General features: G+C 44.9%; 2 protein-coding genes and 1 long non-coding RNA gene across 4 annotated transcripts in view; 1 reads left to right on the top strand and 2 right to left on the bottom strand.

Moving 5' to 3' along the window:
* LOC310827711 (aldehyde oxidase 3-like) overlaps window positions 1–736 on the bottom strand; it is a 74,418-nt gene extending 73,682 nt beyond the window's left edge. Inside the window, exon 1 of the mRNA XM_083704078.1 lies at window positions 542–736. Coding sequence (XP_083560204.1) covers window positions 542–595 — 54 coding nt within the window. The 5' untranslated portion in view covers window positions 596–736. The remainder of the gene's footprint in view (window positions 1–541) is intronic.
* Window positions 737–886: 150 nt separating this feature from the next.
* Window positions 887–9,001, top strand: LOC310833614. Its single transcript, XR_014558844.1, has 2 exons — window positions 887–1,016; window positions 6,775–9,001. It is a non-coding gene; the product is annotated as an uncharacterized lncRNA (long non-coding RNA).
* Window positions 9,002–10,149: 1,148 nt separating this feature from the next.
* Window positions 10,150–19,842, bottom strand: part of LOC310827745 (aldehyde oxidase-like) — a 56,742-nt gene continuing 47,049 nt past the window's right edge. Inside the window, exons 32-36 of one of the 2 annotated variants that reach the window (XR_014556487.1) lie at window positions 18,279–18,344; window positions 17,196–17,384; window positions 14,140–14,307; window positions 12,358–13,861; window positions 10,150–11,703 (exon numbers count right to left, since the gene is read on the bottom strand). Coding sequence is in view for 1 of the 2 variants with exons in the window: in XM_083704141.1 (XP_083560267.1) it covers window positions 13,808–13,861; window positions 14,140–14,307; window positions 17,196–17,384; window positions 18,279–18,344 (477 nt within the window). In the remaining variant the exon portion in view is untranslated. Of the gene's footprint in view, window positions 13,862–14,139; window positions 14,308–17,195; window positions 17,385–18,278; window positions 18,345–19,842 lie in introns of both variants that reach the window. The other variant, XM_083704141.1, reaches the window with a different exon arrangement.

Here is a 19,842-nt window from a genome sequence, read left to right as displayed (position 1 = left end):
TTTTTTTTAGCAGGAAGGGATATTAATGTTATTTGATTATATTTCATTAGGGAACCTTTCATTGAATGTCCTTTTTACTTAAGATTGTTGTAGGGCACTCAGAGTGAATTCATGCCGTATTTTCATTTTTAAAGTTTGGTGATACGGTATTGCAACCGATTACTATAGCTTATAGCTATAATAATAGCTTAATCCATTTCCAACAGCATTGCTCTGACAGCTGTTGCTCGATCCTCTTTCATTTTCGTAAGACCTAGGCATTCAAACACTAGAGGAAGTGTCTGCAAAGTTTAATTTAGTAATATGAAATAAACATAGTTGACAATCCCAGTCAATGGTGGCCAATGAGATAGAGAAAGAAAGTCCCAACTTGTAAACAATGACGTTGAAATGACAGAAGATTGCAGGGAAAAGATGTGTAATTTGTAAGGTCATGAATAACATCTAGAGAACATTTTAAATCTTCTTTGTAGATACAAGAATGTGCCCCTTGTCCTTCCCCCCTTTAAAAACACACTAAAGTATTAAAAGAAATCTTTACCTTCCTTCCATTCACAAAAAAAATGAGCTCATCCGATTGTTGGGGATTAGCCATTCTGCCGTATGAAAGCACACCTTGAAAGCTGTCAGATATTAAGCAAAAGGAGGGGGGGAAATACAGATTCTACAGTTGCTTCCACCACCGCTTTGGTCTGTGTTGCCCAGAACCGAGCGACAAATTATATAGGCAAAGAGGAGGAGCCAGAGTAGAATTGGTTGGAAGAGCTCTGTAGGGTTGCTTTTATTCCTCGTTAATCATAAATTTGATGCATGGTTGTAATAAATTAAGGTTTCTTGCAGGTGGCAGATGCTTTTATACCTAAGGTTTTGTTTTTAAAAAGCAAAAGAACTGGTTGACACAGAAACCATTGTAATCCTCCTAAGCAAGTATGCCTTTCTGTACTGGTCTCCCTTTTCAGTTGAACAGGGCACTGAAAGGTCAAAAGAGGAGATGCCAGCGGAATTTTAGAGGGAAAGTGTAGCCTTTTTAATCCATGGGTAGGAATAATTGTTGCACCCGAGCAGAGACAAAAGGAGTCAAACAACACCAAGGGGTTAATCCAGAGAAAGAGCGTTTTATTCTGCCATCCGGGGGGGGGGGGGCAGAAGGCACCTGTGTGATTCAGTTCACAAAAGACAGGCCGCACCGAAAACATTTTACAAGCAGGTTTTATCCTTTTCCAAACCCCTTTTTTCCTCTACCCCTTCACAGATTCTTACATAGAAATGTTGCTTTTCATTCTCTGGCTCTGCTCCCGGAAGTATGTTGCAAATCAATGTACCAGGACAAGGTTATCTTGGATCTGGGAAGCAAAAGCTTTTACTGTTCTCAGCTATGGGCTTCTTACAGTGTTTTTGTTACAGAGGACTGCTTAGCTCGTGCTTTTTGTCTTAGAGGAAAATGCAGTTTTTAAAATGCGTACACCGAGGCCTGGCTGGGGGGGGGGATTCACAAACAGGTTTTTTTAGGGCTTTCTGGGGTAACCCTAACTGTACCCCTTCATTCCATACCTCTCAAATTTGGACAGCCTTTTTCTCAAAAAGGCTCGTCCCAGGAAGGCACAGGCTGATATTCTCGGGTCAGAGCTATAATCTGGGGGCGAAGCATGCGAGAAATCATATTGCGTGTCATTGTATGCAAGCATTGCAGCAAGCAAGGTACAGAAAAGCAAAAAAATTAGCAAAATGAAAAGTGGGCCAAGCAGCAGCAAAAACAGGCCTTTTGCCCATCCTAGGTTTGGCAACCAGTCAAGCCATGACATGTCCCAGCCCTCCCAGGTATGGGTAGGAATATGGGCCACTGTTTCAAGTCCCGCTGCCAAATTGCGAATGGCCTCACCATGATCAGAGATGTTAAAGCAACAGGTCCCACCCGTGAGATTTAACGCTGCACAAAAGCCGCCATGTTGCGCCAGGAGAAAGTCCAACGCTAATCGGACTGAGAGAAACGCATTGCGTGTCTCATCCAATTGTGTGGCAATTAGCCTAAGGGTCGTGGCTGTTGTGTTAGCAACAATCTCTACCACTGCCTGGAGTCTGATTATGCGGTTCAAGTTATAGATCGGCCCCCTTGCCCCAGAGATTTTCTCTCCCCGATTCCATGAGGCTGGAGCATAATGGGCCAGTATCCTTTCCGGAGGCCACTGATTTTTGCCCCAATTCTGGGAGCTGCCACCTGCAAGTGTTGCCAGGTCAGCCGAACGCCTCCTTCTAGGGGGTGCAGAGGCAATCTGGTCAGGAATCCACATGGGGGGTATTAAGTAGGCTGGAAAACAGACCCCATACCATCCTCTTGGGAGGGCATGATAGGCCTTCCTGCCACACACCCAGGAAACGTCCTGACCATAGGCAGATATGGTGCCTCTCAGCAAGCGGGCCAGGCATGCAGTCAAATTGGAAACAGAAAAGGTTCCTGTCTCGGACTCAGGCATGTTAGTTGGGGCTGGGAAGGTACGATCACAGTGGGAAGTGCCCACACAGGTCTGAGCATCACTTGATTTGTTGACACAAAGGCAGCCAGTGATCCTGTGAACCTGGAAAGGGACGGAATGATTCCATAAAGAAGAATGGTTGCCCAGAGGCTGGAAGGCAACAAGTGGAGTTGTAACCAAGGATTCATTCCAAGGCACAGGGCATCTACAGGGGCCAGAGTGCAGACGGCACAATTGGTCCGATTTGCAGAGAACGCAACCATCTCAGCAACCTGAATCCACGTAATAAATGTGTGGTGGGGCCCCCACGATTGCAGCAGTTGTCTGGTCACTGTGAGTGGTATTGGCATTTCAAAGGTCAAAGGCAGCAGAAATACCAGCATGGGGACCCACAGTCGTATTTGAGCCATTGTATGCATGGGGATCACTGCAGATGGTGACAGCAGCCACGAAATTAAAAGACGCCTGCTTCTTGGGAGAAGGGCAATGACAGGCCTAGACAGCATCTTGAGAAGTAGAGACATCACCTTGCCAACAAAGGTTCGTATAGTTAAAGCTATGGTTTTCCCAGTAGTGATGTATGGAAGTGAGAGCTGGACCATAAAGAAGGCTGATCGCCGAAGAATTGATGCTTTTGAATTATGGTGCTGGAGGAGACTCTTGAGAGTCCCATGGACTGCAAGAAGATCAAACCTCTCCATACTGAAGGAAATCAACCCTGAGTGCTCACTGGAAGGACAGATTGTGAAGCTGAGGCTCCAGTACTTTGGCCACCTCATGAGAAGAGAAGACTCCCTGGAGAAGACCCTGATGTTGGGAAAGATGGAGGGCACAAGGAGAAGGGGACAGCAGAGGACGAGATGGTTGGATAGTGTTTTCGAGGTTACCAGCATGAGTTTGAGCAAACTGCGGGAGGCAGTGGAGGACAGAGGTGCCTGGCGTTCTCTGGTCCATGGGGTCACGAAGAGTCGGACACGACTAAACGACTAAACAACAACATGCATGGGGAGGGGCTTAGGTAAGTGCTAGAGAGTGGGCTGGGGTGTAATTACGCTGAAAGAAGAGACCCACTAGACACCCTCCTCTGCAGGGGTGTTGTAAAGCTATCCAGGGGCCCTCAACCTTCTATAAAGTTCAGTTATGCAAAAGGAAAGGAAAGAAAATGAGAAAATGTCAGTCCTCTTTCAATCCATGCTGGATTCTTGAGCTGTGCAAAGCGTCAGCTTCCGGAGTGACGTGAGCAGGGCTGTAGTCTGGTGGGCGTCGGGTCGTCTGGTGGGCGTTTGGCATCGTGGGTCTCTTCCAACAAGGCTGGAGCGATGTCTGGGCGTCTGGGTCCAATCTGGGTTCTCATCATAGGGATGCAGAGGCTCGACCAAGGCACAAGGCGTTCCGGCAAAAGCTCACCTGTTAAGAGAAGAGATAACAAAGACGGCAGCGATTGCACAGAACAAATTGATAGATAACATTTGCACATAAGGTATAGGCCTAGCAAACATTAATTCAAAAGGATATGCTTGGCAGGAAACTTCGCAAGGGGTTAACAGTTCTGTTCCTTGGGTTAAGTTTTTTGCCAGGTGAGATTTTTAAAAGTCTCATTCGTGTGCTCTAAGTTTCAGAGGTTTAAGCCATGTTGCAAATTTCAGTTCATTTGCCAGTGTCTGTAGAAAGAACAATGCGCTCTTTGCTTCTGGCAAAGTTTCAAATTCCTCAAAGTATCAATTCCTATGTTGCAGTAGCATTTTGATCCGAGCATGCTGCACTTCTTCAGTAGCTCCTAAAAAGAAAAACTTCTTCAGTAGCTCCTAAAAAGAAAAACTTTTTTGACAAAGTTCACAGAAAGCATTCACTTGCTTTTAAGAAAGTCACTTTCCAGGTTAGTACTTTGGGGCAAGGGGGTGGGTAACCCTTGGCATTCTGGTTTTTGATTTTTTTTGTTTTGTTTTTGTGTGGCTGAACTGTAAATCCAGACAGTGTGAGGTTCAGGGTAGCTGGTTGGTGAGAATGCAGCATTTTCCTCTTGGGATAGCAGCCAAGAGATATCACTCTGAAGCTACCTCCAAGCGCCTGGCACAAGGGGGGGGGGGAGCTGATGTCCTGTTACTTGCATGATTTTTTAAAGAAACAGACTGTTAACATGCTGGGGTGTGTCGGGCGTGGGGCCTGTGGGCATTCCATTTCCCAATGACTCCCTTGCCTGCAGATGGCACACTGGCTTCTTCCCTAGGCGTCTTCTGCCCCTCCCGTGGACATCCTCTGGGATTAAGTCTTTGTCTCTGGCCTTCTGGCTGTTTGAAGACAAACCCCTAATTTTGGCCGGGTCCTCTTCGAAAGAAGGATTCTGATTTAGGGTGCTTGGAGGTCTATGGTCCTGGGCGTCGGATGACTCCAGGGGGTCGTACACTCAGTGGGGTGGGGCCATCAAAGTGGAGTTTTAGCTGCCTCAATTGCAACATCAGTATTGTCCGCTGCCCTGAGCCTTTCCCTGGCACAGGCATTTACCTTGCGGACCTCCTCAGTGGTCAGAATTGTGTCCAAAAGCTGACTTACATCATCATAAGTAGGCATATAGGTTTTGAACACACCTTCAAAAAGTTTAATTATTTTTGCAGGATTTTCCTCAAAAGAAGGATTTTGATTTTTCCAATTGCAAATATCGGAGCTTGTAAAAGGGACATGTTGAATGGTAAAGGTCCTTGGTGGTCTAACGCCCTGATCATTTGGCTGTTCCAAAGGATCATACATTTGCCTGAGAGGGGCCACCACAGTGGGTTTGGACAAAGCCTTAGATTTAAGTGTCTCTACATGTTTTGTTGCCCTGTCCCACGCTGTGCTCAAAACCTTTGGTTTTTTCTCCAATTCTCATCCTGGCACTGGGCTGCTTCTAGAACCCAGGGGGCCACATCCAGTTCTGTTTTAAACGGTTCTACATACTGGAACACTCTGTCAGACTGCTTACTAGTCCATCTTATCTCTTTATCTAGAGTTTTTCTGAAGTCTTCATCATCATCATCACCTTTCTCTTCACCTTCCTTGCTTGCATCAAATGGGGGTAGGGGAGGGGCAGAGGGGGGAATCTTCTCATTTGGGTCCCCAGTCTGGGCATTGGGCGGAGAAGCAGCCCTATTTGCTCCCAGATTTGGTTGCCTTGGCGCAGTTGCTGCATATGGTGGTGGGGGAGTAATTATCTCCTCTTCTAGGACTGGCAAAACTGGTGGCTTTTTAACTTGTAATTGTACTGAACACAGTTTGACTTGGGCAGTCACAATTCTATTTTTCCGAAGCCATGTGGGATTTTGATCCACATTGGCTTTCCAGATAGAAATATAGGGACTCTGATCTGTGTGGGCCTTGAAAATGTTACTCCATAAAATGTTGACCAAGTTTGGATCAAAGGATCCTCCAGGAGGCCATTCTGGTAAATACGAAGGCCAGTCAACTTCACATAAATGTTGGAGTCTGCTTTTTTTGGGTTTACATCCCCACTCTTCTGCTTTCGTGGCACTTTTCCAGTTTTCCAGAAAGCTCTGTAGTGGTGTCTCAAGAATTGTTTTACTGCTTTTATTTCCCATGACTCTGGGATCCTGGGGACACTGGGACACTCAGCCCTCCTAACGTTATTTTTTCACTCAGTCACAGGCCAGACGTTGCTTTCAGCGTCCCACACACTCAAAACATTCACTGGAGTGTCCCCACACGCACATTCAGAAAAACCCATGCAACTCCCCCAATCCCCTTTTTTACCACAAAACGAAAACCACAACCGGCAGTGCTTCACAACTTCGACCGGGGCCCAAGAGCACCTTTTTTACTGCTTCTTCTGGGCACAAAACCAACAACCAACCATAACCGGCAGCGCTTAGACTTCGACCGGGGCCCAGCAGACCCTTTACTGCTTTTTCTGGGCGACACCAAAACTAGTGGCACTTCTTCTACCCTGCTGGCGGAGCTGATCAGGCTCACTTTTTGCTCGCACCTATCCCTGTGGAGCTTGCTCCCACCTATACCCTGTGGAGCTTACCTTGTTCCTCGAGGTACCTTCTCTCTGCACGGCCGTTGCTCTTTCTCTCCGTCACTTGTCGCGTGTCCACTCAGGAACGGGTGGCCAGTCCCTCCCACGAAGTTGGCAGGATGCGCGCTGGAACTGTTGACCCAGGATCCCAATCTGCTCGCCTTGCAGTGACGCCCTGGACCTTTTTGTCCCTCGATCTCGGGGAACGTGCTTATTCCCGGCCAATGCACCAGAAATATGTAGCCTTTTTAATCCATGGGTAGGAATAATTGTTGCACCCGAGCAGAGAAGGAGCTCAAAAGGTGGGGTGCTGCTAATGAGAAAGCTCTTCCCTCACATTGCCATAGAAGTGGGCTTTACCTAAGGATGGCAAGACTGGCCAATCTTGACAAATGTGCAGGTCAGTACAGCAACAGGATTTCTGTCAGGTGTCCTGGCCCCAAACTGTATAGGCTTTTTAAGCCAATGCAAGTAACTTGAAGCAAACAAGCATTGAGTGCAGTTCTCTCGAAATTGTTTGCGGCAGGGCATACCGATGAAAAGCCTAGCTGCTGCGTTCTTCATACTTCAATGGTACCTCCACACAGAGCACGTTACAATAGATCAGTCTTGAAGTTACCCATGTGTGAATCACTGTCCAGGAAAGGCCACAGCTGGAGAACCAGTTCCAAGCACTCTTGGTATGCATATAGGTAGCTAGTGCATTTTTTAAAAAGTGTTTTTGCAACAGGCCACTACAAGTTGAGGCCTAGCAGCTACAGTCTGCACTAATTGTAGCTTCTGAATCAACTTCAAGGACCAGGGAAATCTACTTTATGCAACTGTTTGGTGTTACCTCATTTAGCCACTAAGTACAAGCGGCTTCATAAAGAATGTCTTTATGTGGCCTTCCTTGATATCAAGGCTGCTTTTGACACTGTCGACAGGGGGTTGTTGTGGTCCAAATTGGAGACAATGGGCCTAGAATCTATATTACTTTACTTGATCAAAATGCTTTACACAAAGAACACGTGTCGCATAAGAACAACACCAGGGAATGTAGTGACAGATCCTGTCATTATAAACCAAGGAGTAAAGCAGGGCTGTGTACTCGCTCCCTCTTTTTTTTAATCTTTTTCTTAACGACCTTGCTTCTTTACTAAAACAGGTGGATGCCCACAGCCAAAAACACAACGCATCAAGCATTCCCATCCTTCTATACACAGATGATATGATTTTGCTTTCACGGACAAAAATTGGCCTAAAACGTTTGTTAAATTCCTGTATTGACTATCTGTCCAGAATGAAATTGTGCATGAACTTTGATAAATGCAAAATAATGGTTTTTGGGACTTCACGCAAAAGCTATAGCTGGGTATTTGGTGGAAAACCCATCCAGCAGGTATTAGAATTTAACTATCTGGGAATCACATTCCATCATAGGCTTCTATGGTCCTCGCACCGTGCAACGGCGGTGAATGCCAGTAAGATGTCTATGCAAGCCATAATGCGTTTCTTTATAACAAGAGGTAATTCACATATCCCCTCTGCCCTCAAGGTCTTCAACGCCAAAGTTATAGCTCAATTGCTCTATGGAATTCCAGTTTGGCTGCCAGGGCTTATCCAGCTGGTAGAACGAGGGCAGGCAGCTTTCCTTATTAAAAATTTTTGCTGTCCCACGTGGTGTACCCCATGCAGCCTTGTGTCTTGAGGAAGGTCAATACAAGGTAGAGACCATAGCCTGGGCGAGATTTCTTACATGCTGGTTAAACATCTGCCTCACAACAGATAAACATCCTCTCCTTAGTGATGTTTTGCTAGATCCCTTTCTTTCCCCAGGGCTACAACAGTTTAACATAAAGGTACAGCAACTTGGGCTGTCAGTGGAATTTTTGCAATCAATGTCCCCACCATCTGCCAAGGCTATAATAAAAACTAGGTTGTGGGACATTGAACGCCAGAACTAACAACGGCAGCAGAGAAAACATGTTCCCCTCTTAACTTTCAACTTTCTTGGGCATCTGAAATTAACCACAGTTATCTTGGATTTTTGTTTAATCCGCAAGAAAGGGCATTTTCGCTGGCCAGGTTTAATTCAAATCCTTCAAACCTCCTATGGGGAAGGTTCTCAGGAATGGTGGAAGGAGAAAGAATTTGCCCATGTGAAGACCATCAGGTGGAAACTCTTACACATATGGTTCTTAAATGTAAATTACATGTTGATCTCCACCAGCAGTTCCTAGATTAACTCTGCATCCCCAAATGGAAACCAGAGTTAGAGGTCATACATTTTCTATTATTGGGGAACAATCAGAAGCTCACCAAATTAGTGGCTAAATATCTTTAACTGTTTTTTTGTTGTCGAAACACATTGCAGACGTCTGACCTCCCTGGAGACCTAGAGATGTAATGTTAGGCTGCTTTGCCTCTTTCATTTGACAAATGTTTTGTGTCACTGGGAAGGCGGGAATTCTGTATTGATTTGCTATGGATGTTTGTATGTGATGCCAATAAAAGGTTTGATGATGATTATGATGAACTTCAAGGACAGTCCACACAGAGTGCATTACAATTTTCCACTTCTAAGGTTACCAGCCAGAGCCATAGCTAGGTGATCTTGCGCCTCTGGCAGAACAGTTCAGATTGCGCCCCCAGCCACGAACAAATTAGCTCCTCTTTCTGCCTCTCCTCTGACACCCCCCCTTCAATTCCTCGTGCACTTCACCTTGTAGTGAATTCTTTTTTGTAAGGAGTTCTGATTGAAGGCCACCAAGATGGGGAAGGCTGACCTTAATGACGGTATATAGGCGTCTCCCCACTTACACGCAGGTTACATTCTAGGCCCCTGCCTTCATAAGTGAAATCGCATAAAGTGGGCAGCACCCCACTTTAATAGGGAGAAGGGCATGGGAGCCAATTCCTTGGGGCCAAGGTTCCTTCACCCCCCTAAAATATTTGAGGCCCCCCCCCCAGTTAATGGGCATTGCCATAGTGTCCGTGTGCTCCGTCTTGTGATCGATTATACAGGGCGGTGCTTACCTGCCCCCCAATGTATTTTATTCAAGTTGGCACCCTTGAGGAAGGGTGTGATAAAGGAGGGGGAGCGACTCTGGAGTAGGCAGGCTTTGAAGTTGGTGCGGGCCCTTTTCCTTGTCCTGCTTGGCCGCAGGCAGGGAGCACTGGCTGGACAGGGTGCTGGCTGGTGGGGGGTCTTGGCAGCTGATTTTGCATCCCCCTCGCCTGCGCCCCTGGCAGGGGTCCACCTCGCCACCCCCTAGCTATGGCCCTGTTACCAGCAGTATTTGGATCACTGTGGAAAGGCTCTCCATGTCCAGGGATAGCAATAGCTAGCAAATCAGCCGGAGATAGTAAAAGGCACTGCTTGTGGAGGCCACTTGAGCCTCCAAAGACATCTGTAGGAGCACCTCCAGGTTATGCACCTGTCCCTTCAAAGGCAGTGCAACCCTGTGCAGAACAGCTAGCCTCCCCAATTCTTTGACTTGAAACTACCTATCCATGTTGCGTAGTTCCTGGGATTATACCCACGGTAGGATCAGGGTTGACAGAGATGGGAAAAGGTATCAACATTGCATATTTCATTCCTCCTCCGAAACATTTGACTCTATAACTAGCCCTCTGCTTAACACGCCCAGCACTTGTGGGCGGTTTCAAGTAAAAGATCAAAAATGGAAGCTTACAAAGTTTATTTAGGTAATAGGACTCCGAGGTACATCTGTCCACACTAAAACAGAACGGGACCTTTTGTTCAACAGAAATGAATACCAACAGTTGTAGTGATCACATAACCTTAACAAGCTTGATTAAACCAGCAAACATTTTTCACACTTAGGGTACTTACAGATGAGCAGGTTATCATTCCTTTTGATTTGTTTGCACAAAATTTCTTGAGGTTATACACTATTAGTTGATACTGATTTGTGTGGAAATTCTAGTACATCACATCAAGCAATTGTAACCCTACATTTCCCAGTGCATCTTCCCAACACTTTCCTTGCTACAAGAAGCGTCATTTAGAGGGAGGAGGGTTTGTTGCATAAGAGTGCCAAAAACACTTTAATTTCGCAACCCGAATTTGCTACTTGCAACCGAATTCCCCCTGCAAAATAGCAAGTCAGGAAGTAGAATACCTTACATGCAACCATGCCAACAGTTTTGCATTTTTCTACCAATATTACAATAGTACAATGCATGATATGCACTGTACTTCTTGCTTGAATTTTTCTTTGCACAGAAATGCTAGTCTCTCATTAAAAAGCCTGCTGGATGAGGCCAATGGCCCATTTAGTCCAGCACCCTGTTCTCACAGAGGCCAACCAGATAACTGCGAGAAGCATGCAAGCAGGATCCAAGCATAAGAGCCCTCACTCCTTTTGCGGTTTCCAGCAATAGGTATTCAAAATACCGTATTTTTTGCTCTATAAGACTCACTTTTTCCCTCCTAAAAAGTAAGGGGAAATGTGTGTGCGTCTTATGGAGCGAATGCAGGCTGCGCAGCTATCCCAGAATCCAGAACAGCAAGAGGGATTGCTGCTTTCACTGAGATCCCTCTTGCTGTTCTGGCTTCTGAGAGTCAGAATATTTATTTTCTTGTTTTCCTCCTCCAAAAACTAGGTGCGTCTTATGGTCTGGTGCATCTTATAAAGCGAAAAATACGGTAATACTGCTTCTGACCATACAGACAGAGCACAAGTCTATTCTACATTTGTTCAATCCTCTTTTAAAGGCTTCAAAGTTGGTGGCTATCACTGCCGTTTATGGGAGTAGGTTCCAGAGCTTAACTATGCGTGAGGTACTTCAATAAGCATCGTTGAATGTTTCTAGTGTTATGAGGGAGAAAATATTTTCTCAATCCAATTTCTCCATGCCACGCCTAGTCTTATAATATCCTATCATGTCACACTACTTACTTGCCTTCTCTCTAAACGAAAAAGTCCAAAATGCTTTCCTCATAGGAAAGCTGCTGCAGCTCCTTGATCATTCTGATTGCTTTTTCTGAACCTTCTCCAACTCTCATCCTGCGCATCATCAGCTTTTTCTGTTCTTCTAAACAAGATTCAAAAAGGTGTGAAATTATATCACTGCACCTGTGTACTGCTTTCAGACAGGTACTTATTGATGGGTGTTCCTCGTGCAGTTTTCCCCCACAATGTCATTGGCATCAAAATGCTAGACTGTATATCCTCCCTCCTTTAACCTGCATTTACCCGGGGGGGGGGGGGGCTCCTTATTAAAAAAAAACCAAAACTGTTAACAACAACCCAATTGTGATTTCTGAACAACCTACTTACAACATTAAGTCCCCGCCCAGAAGCCCTCTGTAAGATTTAGTTCTGCTTTGGGTGAACGGACAAAAAAAGGGAGGTGCCGCCAAAAACAGAATCTTTCTTCCAGCTTTATAATACATAGCACAATTTGCCCAGGGTCCTCACATCGTTACACTGTGTGCTTCCTGGCCCACACCAGCCAATCCTGTGAAGCACGGAAAGGCACAGCTCAGTGACATGAAAATACAGGACAAGTTGTACCAGATGGCACAGAGGGGAAAACTCACAACACTGCCATTTTCATATTGATCCAAGGTGCATGCAAGGGTGTGGGTGCAACTGCACACACACAGCATCAGTTAAGTGAAATGCAAAACCCAGGAAAAAGGGTGTGAGGACAAGGACTGTGAGTGACAGCAGAGATGGAGAACCTGGGGTCTCCAAGACAACCATATGGTATGGTGGCATGTGGAATCCAATAACATTTGGAAGGGTACCAACCCTGGATCTCTGGGAGTCCCAGGAACTGCCATTCTCTTAGCCGGAATGAGTGCAACTAATCTTCCTCCTCTTCCTTCTCCTCCCATTAAATTCTTTGCCACTCTATCACCCATGAGCATAGAAGGGATTATTCTTATTTTTTTCTTGCACATCTCTAATTAAACTTGTTGAGAAACTTCTGAAAATAAATTAAAGTTCGGTGAAGTGCAAGCCAAGTGATTCAGTCTTCCTGGCAAAGCTACACACAAGAGAGTAACAGCGTTAAGTGTGAAGCAATATTACTTGTAGGCTTCATTACTTGTGCACCTGCATGCTTAATCCATTTTAATCCATGCTGTAGTTAAAAAAGGTGTGATAACAAGGCACCTAATCAAACAACAGATCACTCCTAACCCTAACCCTAACCCTTTCAAGAAATAATCTGCATGCTACCTTAGGAAGTGGCATATGCATCTTTTAATGTGCATGATTTTTATTGCCTAGTGCTTGATATTCTGGAAAGACAGCTTATCTTACACAACGCAACCGTCGCAGGAGATAATGCATGCACCAGACGTCTAAGATACACAAAGGGATTCTTCCTGGCATGCACCTTGTACCTTTTAACAGTCAGCAGTCATTAAACAATGCTGTCTCCCACCCTGAGGATGTTGTCTGATGCCCCGAGCAATCTTTCATGCACACCACTGCACAGTAGGTTTCCTAAAGCCAAAACCAGCTCAAGATTTATTTTACCACAGACCTTGTTCAAAGTAAATAAAGTGGATCAATTTGAGATTCACACTTCAAAGACAACAGCAGCAGTAGGCAGGTGCTCAGTGGCAGCCAATCCTGGCATGTGGGAACAGGGAAACACACAGCATAATGAGACGGGGAGGATGCAAGGCAAGTTCGGCTACCATCAGCCTTCACCAACCCAGATGTTGTTGGACTCCCAAGTACTTTCAGCTCCAGCCATTATAGCCAATGGTCAGGAATGATGGGAAATGTAGTCCAAAGCATCTCCGGCTCACTATGTCGGGGAAGGCTGAATTAGATATTGCCGGAGGTTGGGGGAACTCTGTACATGTTTTTCTGTAACATTTAGTAATACCTTGAAAAACTGAGGGAAAGAGGTGTGAAAGAGGCAGAAGACGGATGGAAAGGTGGTTAGAGGTTGTAGGACACTTAGTAGCCAGAAAAAAAGGAGGGGATGGTGAAATAGGACCCTGGGAGAGGAGGGAGAGTAGACTGGCAAATGAGTTAGAGAGGCAGGAGACCTCTGGATCTGCTGAGGGGGCTCCATGAAGGAGACGGAGTATGTTAGCACTAGGAACCTAGCAAAGCAGATAGAAACAACCACCAAATGGTTAGGCCTCGAACTGTAGCAGCCTAGTACCAAAAAGCGTGAAAATGGTAGGAGACTCTCATGTAAATGAATATGAAGCCTGCAATATAATTCCCCACAAGAAAGCAACTACTGAACTAAAATGAACTGCATTTGTTGATAAAGCACTGGAAGATGTTGACTTGAAGAAGTTAGCAATTCATGGCACTTTCTGCACATTCCTGGTTCTTCTTCAAAGGGAGATTTCCCACGAAACAGTGGACTTGCTTTTTTCATCCTTTGGGATCTAGAAAAATGAATAAATAGTAAACAGAACAATCAGTCTTGAAGAGTCATTGCTAAGGTTTGTTGCTATATCAGTTTGGATTTCTCTGAAACTGATTCCACAATACCTGAAGGCAACGAGAGGAAGCCACTGGAGGCACAAAAGATTTAGGGTGCCATTAAGGACAGACAGACCAAAAGATGCTACGTCCTGATTTTAATTTAGGAGTAACCTATTCCTCATCCTGACAGTCACAAGAGAAAGAAGAATTAGGCACCAGATGCAAATAAATTTTTTACCATCTCCGTAAATTGGTCATCACAGGCCATTCGCACTCGTTCAGGAGTCAAGGGGCTGTTCAACACAAAGTCTGATGGCAATCCTCTTTCCTTCCTGGCAGCAGCCACTGCATCCCATATTGCAAAAAAAACAGAGCTCCCCAAGAAAAGTGCCGCTTCACCAAGGCCCTGCCAAAAGCAGAGACAAAAGCAGTGAAATCATGTTGAGGCATTAGCAAATATTTCACATCAAGAACCTTTTAGGGAGCATCTCTGTCCGCACATGAAATGAGTTTTGTTTTCTCATTGTGTGGAAACAAGACCCAGCATCTGACACACTCTTAAGAGCTTGGTGGCATCAGCCTTTGTGGACTCACTTGGGCCAACAGGCAGACCTTACATGAGCCAGCATTTTCATGTGGCTGATGTGAGAAGCCACAGGAACCTACTGCATAACACCTCCCTGTGGCTCCAAGCTTAAGGGGGGCCTTCACAATGGGGCCACTAGCGGGCTTTCCGATTCAGTATGTGATGAGTGGATGTTCCAGTCTCATTCTCTGTCCTTCCGCTTATTTCCCACTAAGCTCCAAGGGTGGTAGGTGGCCCTGCCTTACTGAGAAGGAGGAAGAGTAGTGATGGTAGCAGAAGTAGCAGCACTCCTCAAATCAGTACTGGGTGGCTTATCAATGTCCAAGTGTCACAACTGCAACGGTGTCCACCTGTTGCTCATCGGTGGAGAAGGAGACAGCTGTATATCTAACAAGGGTCCTGTGGCAGCCTTTCTGAGAATGCTGGCTGCAAACTCTTGGTTATTTTAGAAAGGTTTTTCACCTATTCTGAGTGGTTGTTTTAAAAATATATGTGAAAGCATGAGCTTATATCCACATGTGTGCACATGCAGCTTTTTAAAGACTAATCAAAATGAAAACAAACAATGTGAGGCCGCACCTCTCTGCCAGCAACGCACTGCTGCCATTCAAGAACATATTTTTCTTGTGTCCTAGTCGGTTCACAAAGATTGCTCACCATATTCCAAAATGGTGGCAGCCGCAACTGCAGCCTATCACGGATGCTGGAGAGCTGAGGGCAGTGGGAAGAGCAAACTGCCCATGCAGCTGGCTGATGTTACAGGCTAGGAATCTGTGACTGTTATTATTCTGCCCCTCTGATCTGAGCTTGGGTTGCCACTATATAGCTCCCCCTCGACTGTGTTTATCTTAAGATGCAACATCTGTCCAGTTCCCTGGAACGACGTGTTTCATTTTACATGCCACAGTTTTTACATCCAAAAGGCCAAAGGTGAAAAGCCCTTTTGAGCGTCAGCCCAATGAGATCAAGATGTGGATGGACACAATTGGTGTCACCTAATATTAGTGCTTTCCAAGGGGCTCGTCAACTTGGGAAGGGAGCCCATCTAGGAGAAGGAAAACACTGACCCTAGACCTCAAGATGGCATGTGGGATATCTTTGGAAGAAGAAAAGGCTAAGGAGTAAACCCTGCACAAATCCAGAGTGGAGCCCCTAAAACAGTTGGATGTACAGTATGCCTCTTTCCGGCAACTCCTGCAGTCAAGCTGGTGCAAAACGTATTGCTCTACTTTCCTGAGGAACACATCAGTGAGACTGAGAGGGGGTCTTGTCATCTGGGCAGCCCAGGACCCCCATACATACTGCCCAGACCTGTGCTACAGGAAGGTCACTTTGGTGCTGCTAACCCAGTGGTTTGAATTCACCCCTGTAGGTGCACTCCATTGTCTCTCAAAACAGATGGATGCCAATCAACAAGCAGAGGTGGCTAGCACAGCCAGCAGAGCTACAGATAATAACACTCAAGTGTGTGGTCTGCAAGGGATAATTTAGGCCTTATAGTCACATTCCGTCAAGCTGTGTAACTGGCCTAATCCCCCATTAGGCTTTTTGGCCTTGTTTTGCTAGAAGTTTGACATAACTTGTGTTCTGTTTGGCTGCAAGTAGATAAGTGTGCTCTGATTGTTTTCGGCTAGTTGGCACAGCTTTTCTAGCTACCACTGCCTCGATGGGTAGTTAAGAGAGAAGGCTAAAGGTAAAGGTAAAGGGATCCCTGACCAGGCTAAAGGTAAAGGTAAAGGGGTCTAGTCGTGACCGACTGTGAAGGCTAAAGGTAAAGGTAAAGGGGTCCAGTCGTGACTGACTGTGGGGTTGCGGTGCTCATCTCGCTTTACTGGCCGAGGGAGCCGGCGTACAGCTTCTGGGTCATGTAGCCAGCATGACTAAGCCACTTCTGGCGAACCAGAGCAGCACATGGAAACGCTGTTTACCTTCCTGCCAGAGCGGTACCTATTTATCTACTTGCACTTTTAGGTGCTTTCGAACTGCTAGGTTGGCAGGAGCAGGGACTGAGCAACGGAAGCTCACCCCGTCGCGGGGATTTGAACCGCCGACCTTCTGATCAGCAGGTCCTAGGCTCTGTGGTTTAACCCACAGTGCCACCCGCGTCACTGTCTCGATGGGTAGTTAAGAGAGAAGGCTAGGCCACTGTAAAAATTTCATTCCTTATTTCTGATTGTTTGATAGCCTGTTCTGCTTTCATGCCTCCAAAAAGGGCTTGGAATGCCTCAAAACTGACTGCTCTTCTCCTGATAGGGGAACATGCTACAGTGAAACAATTGCCTAGCAAGGGTTCCCACTGGAGTATGTCATTTATTTTTCTTTTGGCTCTGCTGCATTGTGGTCTGCAATCAATATTCCAATGTGAAGTTGAGGACTTCAGTCTTAGGGGAGACAACTTGCTCAATAACATGTCACAAAACGGAATGAAACACTCCTGATATTATATCCATGTGGGCATAAACCCAACCCCCGTTAAGCACATTTAATCACTGTTGATTTCAATCGTGCTTATGCCTGAATGGCTGAGGGATGGATTATAGCCGCATGATTAATAATACAGTAACAAGATATTCATAGTGAAAACAACTTCTCTCATATCATTTCCATCCCACCCTCCAAGTCTGCAGTTTTTCCTTCAGTAATATGGGTCACTTAGGTTTAGCAGGAGCGAAAGGGAAGAACTGCACCTTGGATTTCAATCTTCTTACCTTGGATGAGTAGATTGCTGTTGGGTTTTGGCTAGATGCCAACAAGGAGACACTGATCTGTTCTGGAATGTCACAAACAGCAGGGATCTTATACTGATCTGGGCCCCGTGTGTAGAGGACCCCCTCTGGGGAATATTTGAGTTCCTCTGTTGTGTAAAGTCCAAGGCCCTGGACAAATGCACCTTCAATCTGCCAAGAGTATAGCTTATAGTGAGATTTCCATATACTTTGTTGTGTTAAATTAATACGAGCTTTCGTTACATTGTCTGAAAGCGATGCTAGCTTTAAAATTATAATTATTTATTATTAAAATTGAACAAATGAACCATAAAAGCAAGCATAAAAATCTAACATCTGAAAGACAACTAGGTACCTTACCATTAATACTGTAATTAGACTTTCAGAATTCTATGAATAATGCTGGCCTTTCACAAATATTTCAATTCTTTGCTCTCTTTCTCTTAAATTTCACCATCTAACAAAGCTGAAATGGGTGGGGCATAAAGAAGGCTGATCACCAAAGAATTGATGCTTTTGAATTATGGTGCCGGAGGCGACTCTTGAGAGTCCCATGGACTGCAAGAAGATCAAACCTCTCCATTCTTAAGGAAATCAGCCCTGAGTGCTCACTGGAAGGACAGATCCTGAAGCTGAGACTCCAATACTTTGGCCACCTCATGAGAAGAGAAAACTCCCTGGAAAAGACCCTGATGTTGGGAAAGATGGAGGGCACAAGGAGAACGGGACGACAGAGGACGAGATGGTTGGATAGTGCTCTCGAAGCTCCCAGCATGAGTTTGACTAAACTGCGGGAGGCAGTGGAAGACAGAAGTGCCTGGAGTGCTCTGGTCCATGGGGTCACGAAGAGTCGGACACGACTAAACGACTAAACAACACATTTTAATTACCCATTTCTATCATAAGAGTTGGAAGGAGGTCCAACCCCGTGCTCAGTGAATTTCTGTATTGTTGGGTTTTGTATCTGTCACTGAACAGAGAGTTGGATCGCCTTCCAAATCATATGATTCTAATTGAAGTGAATTTAGTACCTCATAGCACAATGAAGAAATTCTCAGGACTTACCTGACCTATATCCATTGCCGGATTGATGCTGCATCCAATGTCCATAACAATATCTGTTTTGACATTCTGTTAATGAAAAACAGGTTGTAACTTTGCATTACATTCGGGGGACTGAAGCATGAGGAGATGAGCCAAATATTATGGATAGGATATCGAGAATTTGTACCCAGTGTGATATGACCTATTTGTGGCTCATTTTGGGAAATAAGTCCCAATGAATTTAACAATACTTTATTTGTTATAAGTATGCTTAGGGCTGAAGTCCTTATCTTGTAATATTTTCCCCAGTCTAAAACCATATTAAAGTAAATAATGCTACTTTCATTTTTAGAAGTAGGTAGAGTGGACATCACTTTAATGAAAAAGTAACAGTAGCCAGGAAAGCTGGTGCTTTGTATTGGCTATGGCTAAGAGCTTTGGCTAAGAAACCAACAAATACCAGCTTTAGAATCCTCCCAATATACTGATTGAAAATGTATTGTAACTGTTATGTACTGAGTTGAATAGGATCCAAAATGCAGCAGTCTGATTGGTCCTAGAACAATAGATCCAAAATGCAGCAGTCTGATTGGTCCTAGAACAATAGGATTCAGAATGCAGCAGTCTGATTGGTCCTAGAACAATGCAGCAGTATGATTGGTCTGCAGGAGCCACCCAATCGAGCTCCAGGTGGAAGTGAATCCACAACCTGATTGGCCTACAGGAGAATTCCGGAAATAGCCAATCACGTGCGGCCCACTGTGTAAATAATGTATATAAAGCAGATACTTTGGGGAAACTTCCATTCCTCCTCACCACTATGAGCTGAATAAAGAGCATGAAATCCACTCTCGACTCTGAGTATATTTCAGTAACTTTTGAATAAATGTTTCTGGTTTTTTTAAATACAATTTTCCTTCAACTATGAATGTACTGCACAGCCTTTCAGCCTCAAAGCCAGATTCCCATATACCAAAAAGGTAATAATACTGAAGGAATCCTGCAAAAATTAGAGATACAATATATGCAAAGTGGACTATACTCATTTATGTGCTACATAAATCCTATGTATTCTTTTTATCTTTCTGTGGCAATAAACACTATACCACTTCTCTGGGAAAATTCATGTGCAAATGGAATTCATAAATTGTACAACTTAAATAAAAAAAATAATAAAAAATATTTTTATTTTTTAAAAAATAAAAAGCTGTCTGGTTCTGCACAAGACTGCCTGCTTTTGCCCAGTCAGCTTTGGAAGAAAACAGCTGGGGAAAGGGCAAAATGGAGGCTGTTGGCTACTGCAACACAAGTGCCCAGATGAATTCACATTCAAAGTTGCCATACATGTGCCATAGCAGCAGCTCATGGATTACTGAAGTCACATGAGGAAGGAGGAGAGGTTAAAACCGATCCACACAAGAAACCACTATGTATCCTGCGCCCATTTCCAATTACCGTATTTTTTGATCTATAAGACTCACTTTTTCCCTCTTAAAAAGTAAGGGGAAATGTGTGTGTGTCTTATGGAGCGAATGCAGGCTGCGCAGCTATCCCTGAAGCCAGAACAGGAAGAGGGATCGCTGCT

The sequence above is a fragment of the Podarcis gaigeae genome (assembly GCF_964106915.1).
Source record: "Podarcis gaigeae genome assembly, chromosome: 1".
Taxonomy (NCBI): Eukaryota; Metazoa; Chordata; class Lepidosauria; order Squamata; family Lacertidae; genus Podarcis; species Podarcis gaigeae.
The sequence above is the reverse complement of the archived record's forward strand: the minus strand, read 5'-3'. Positions and strand labels throughout refer to the sequence as shown.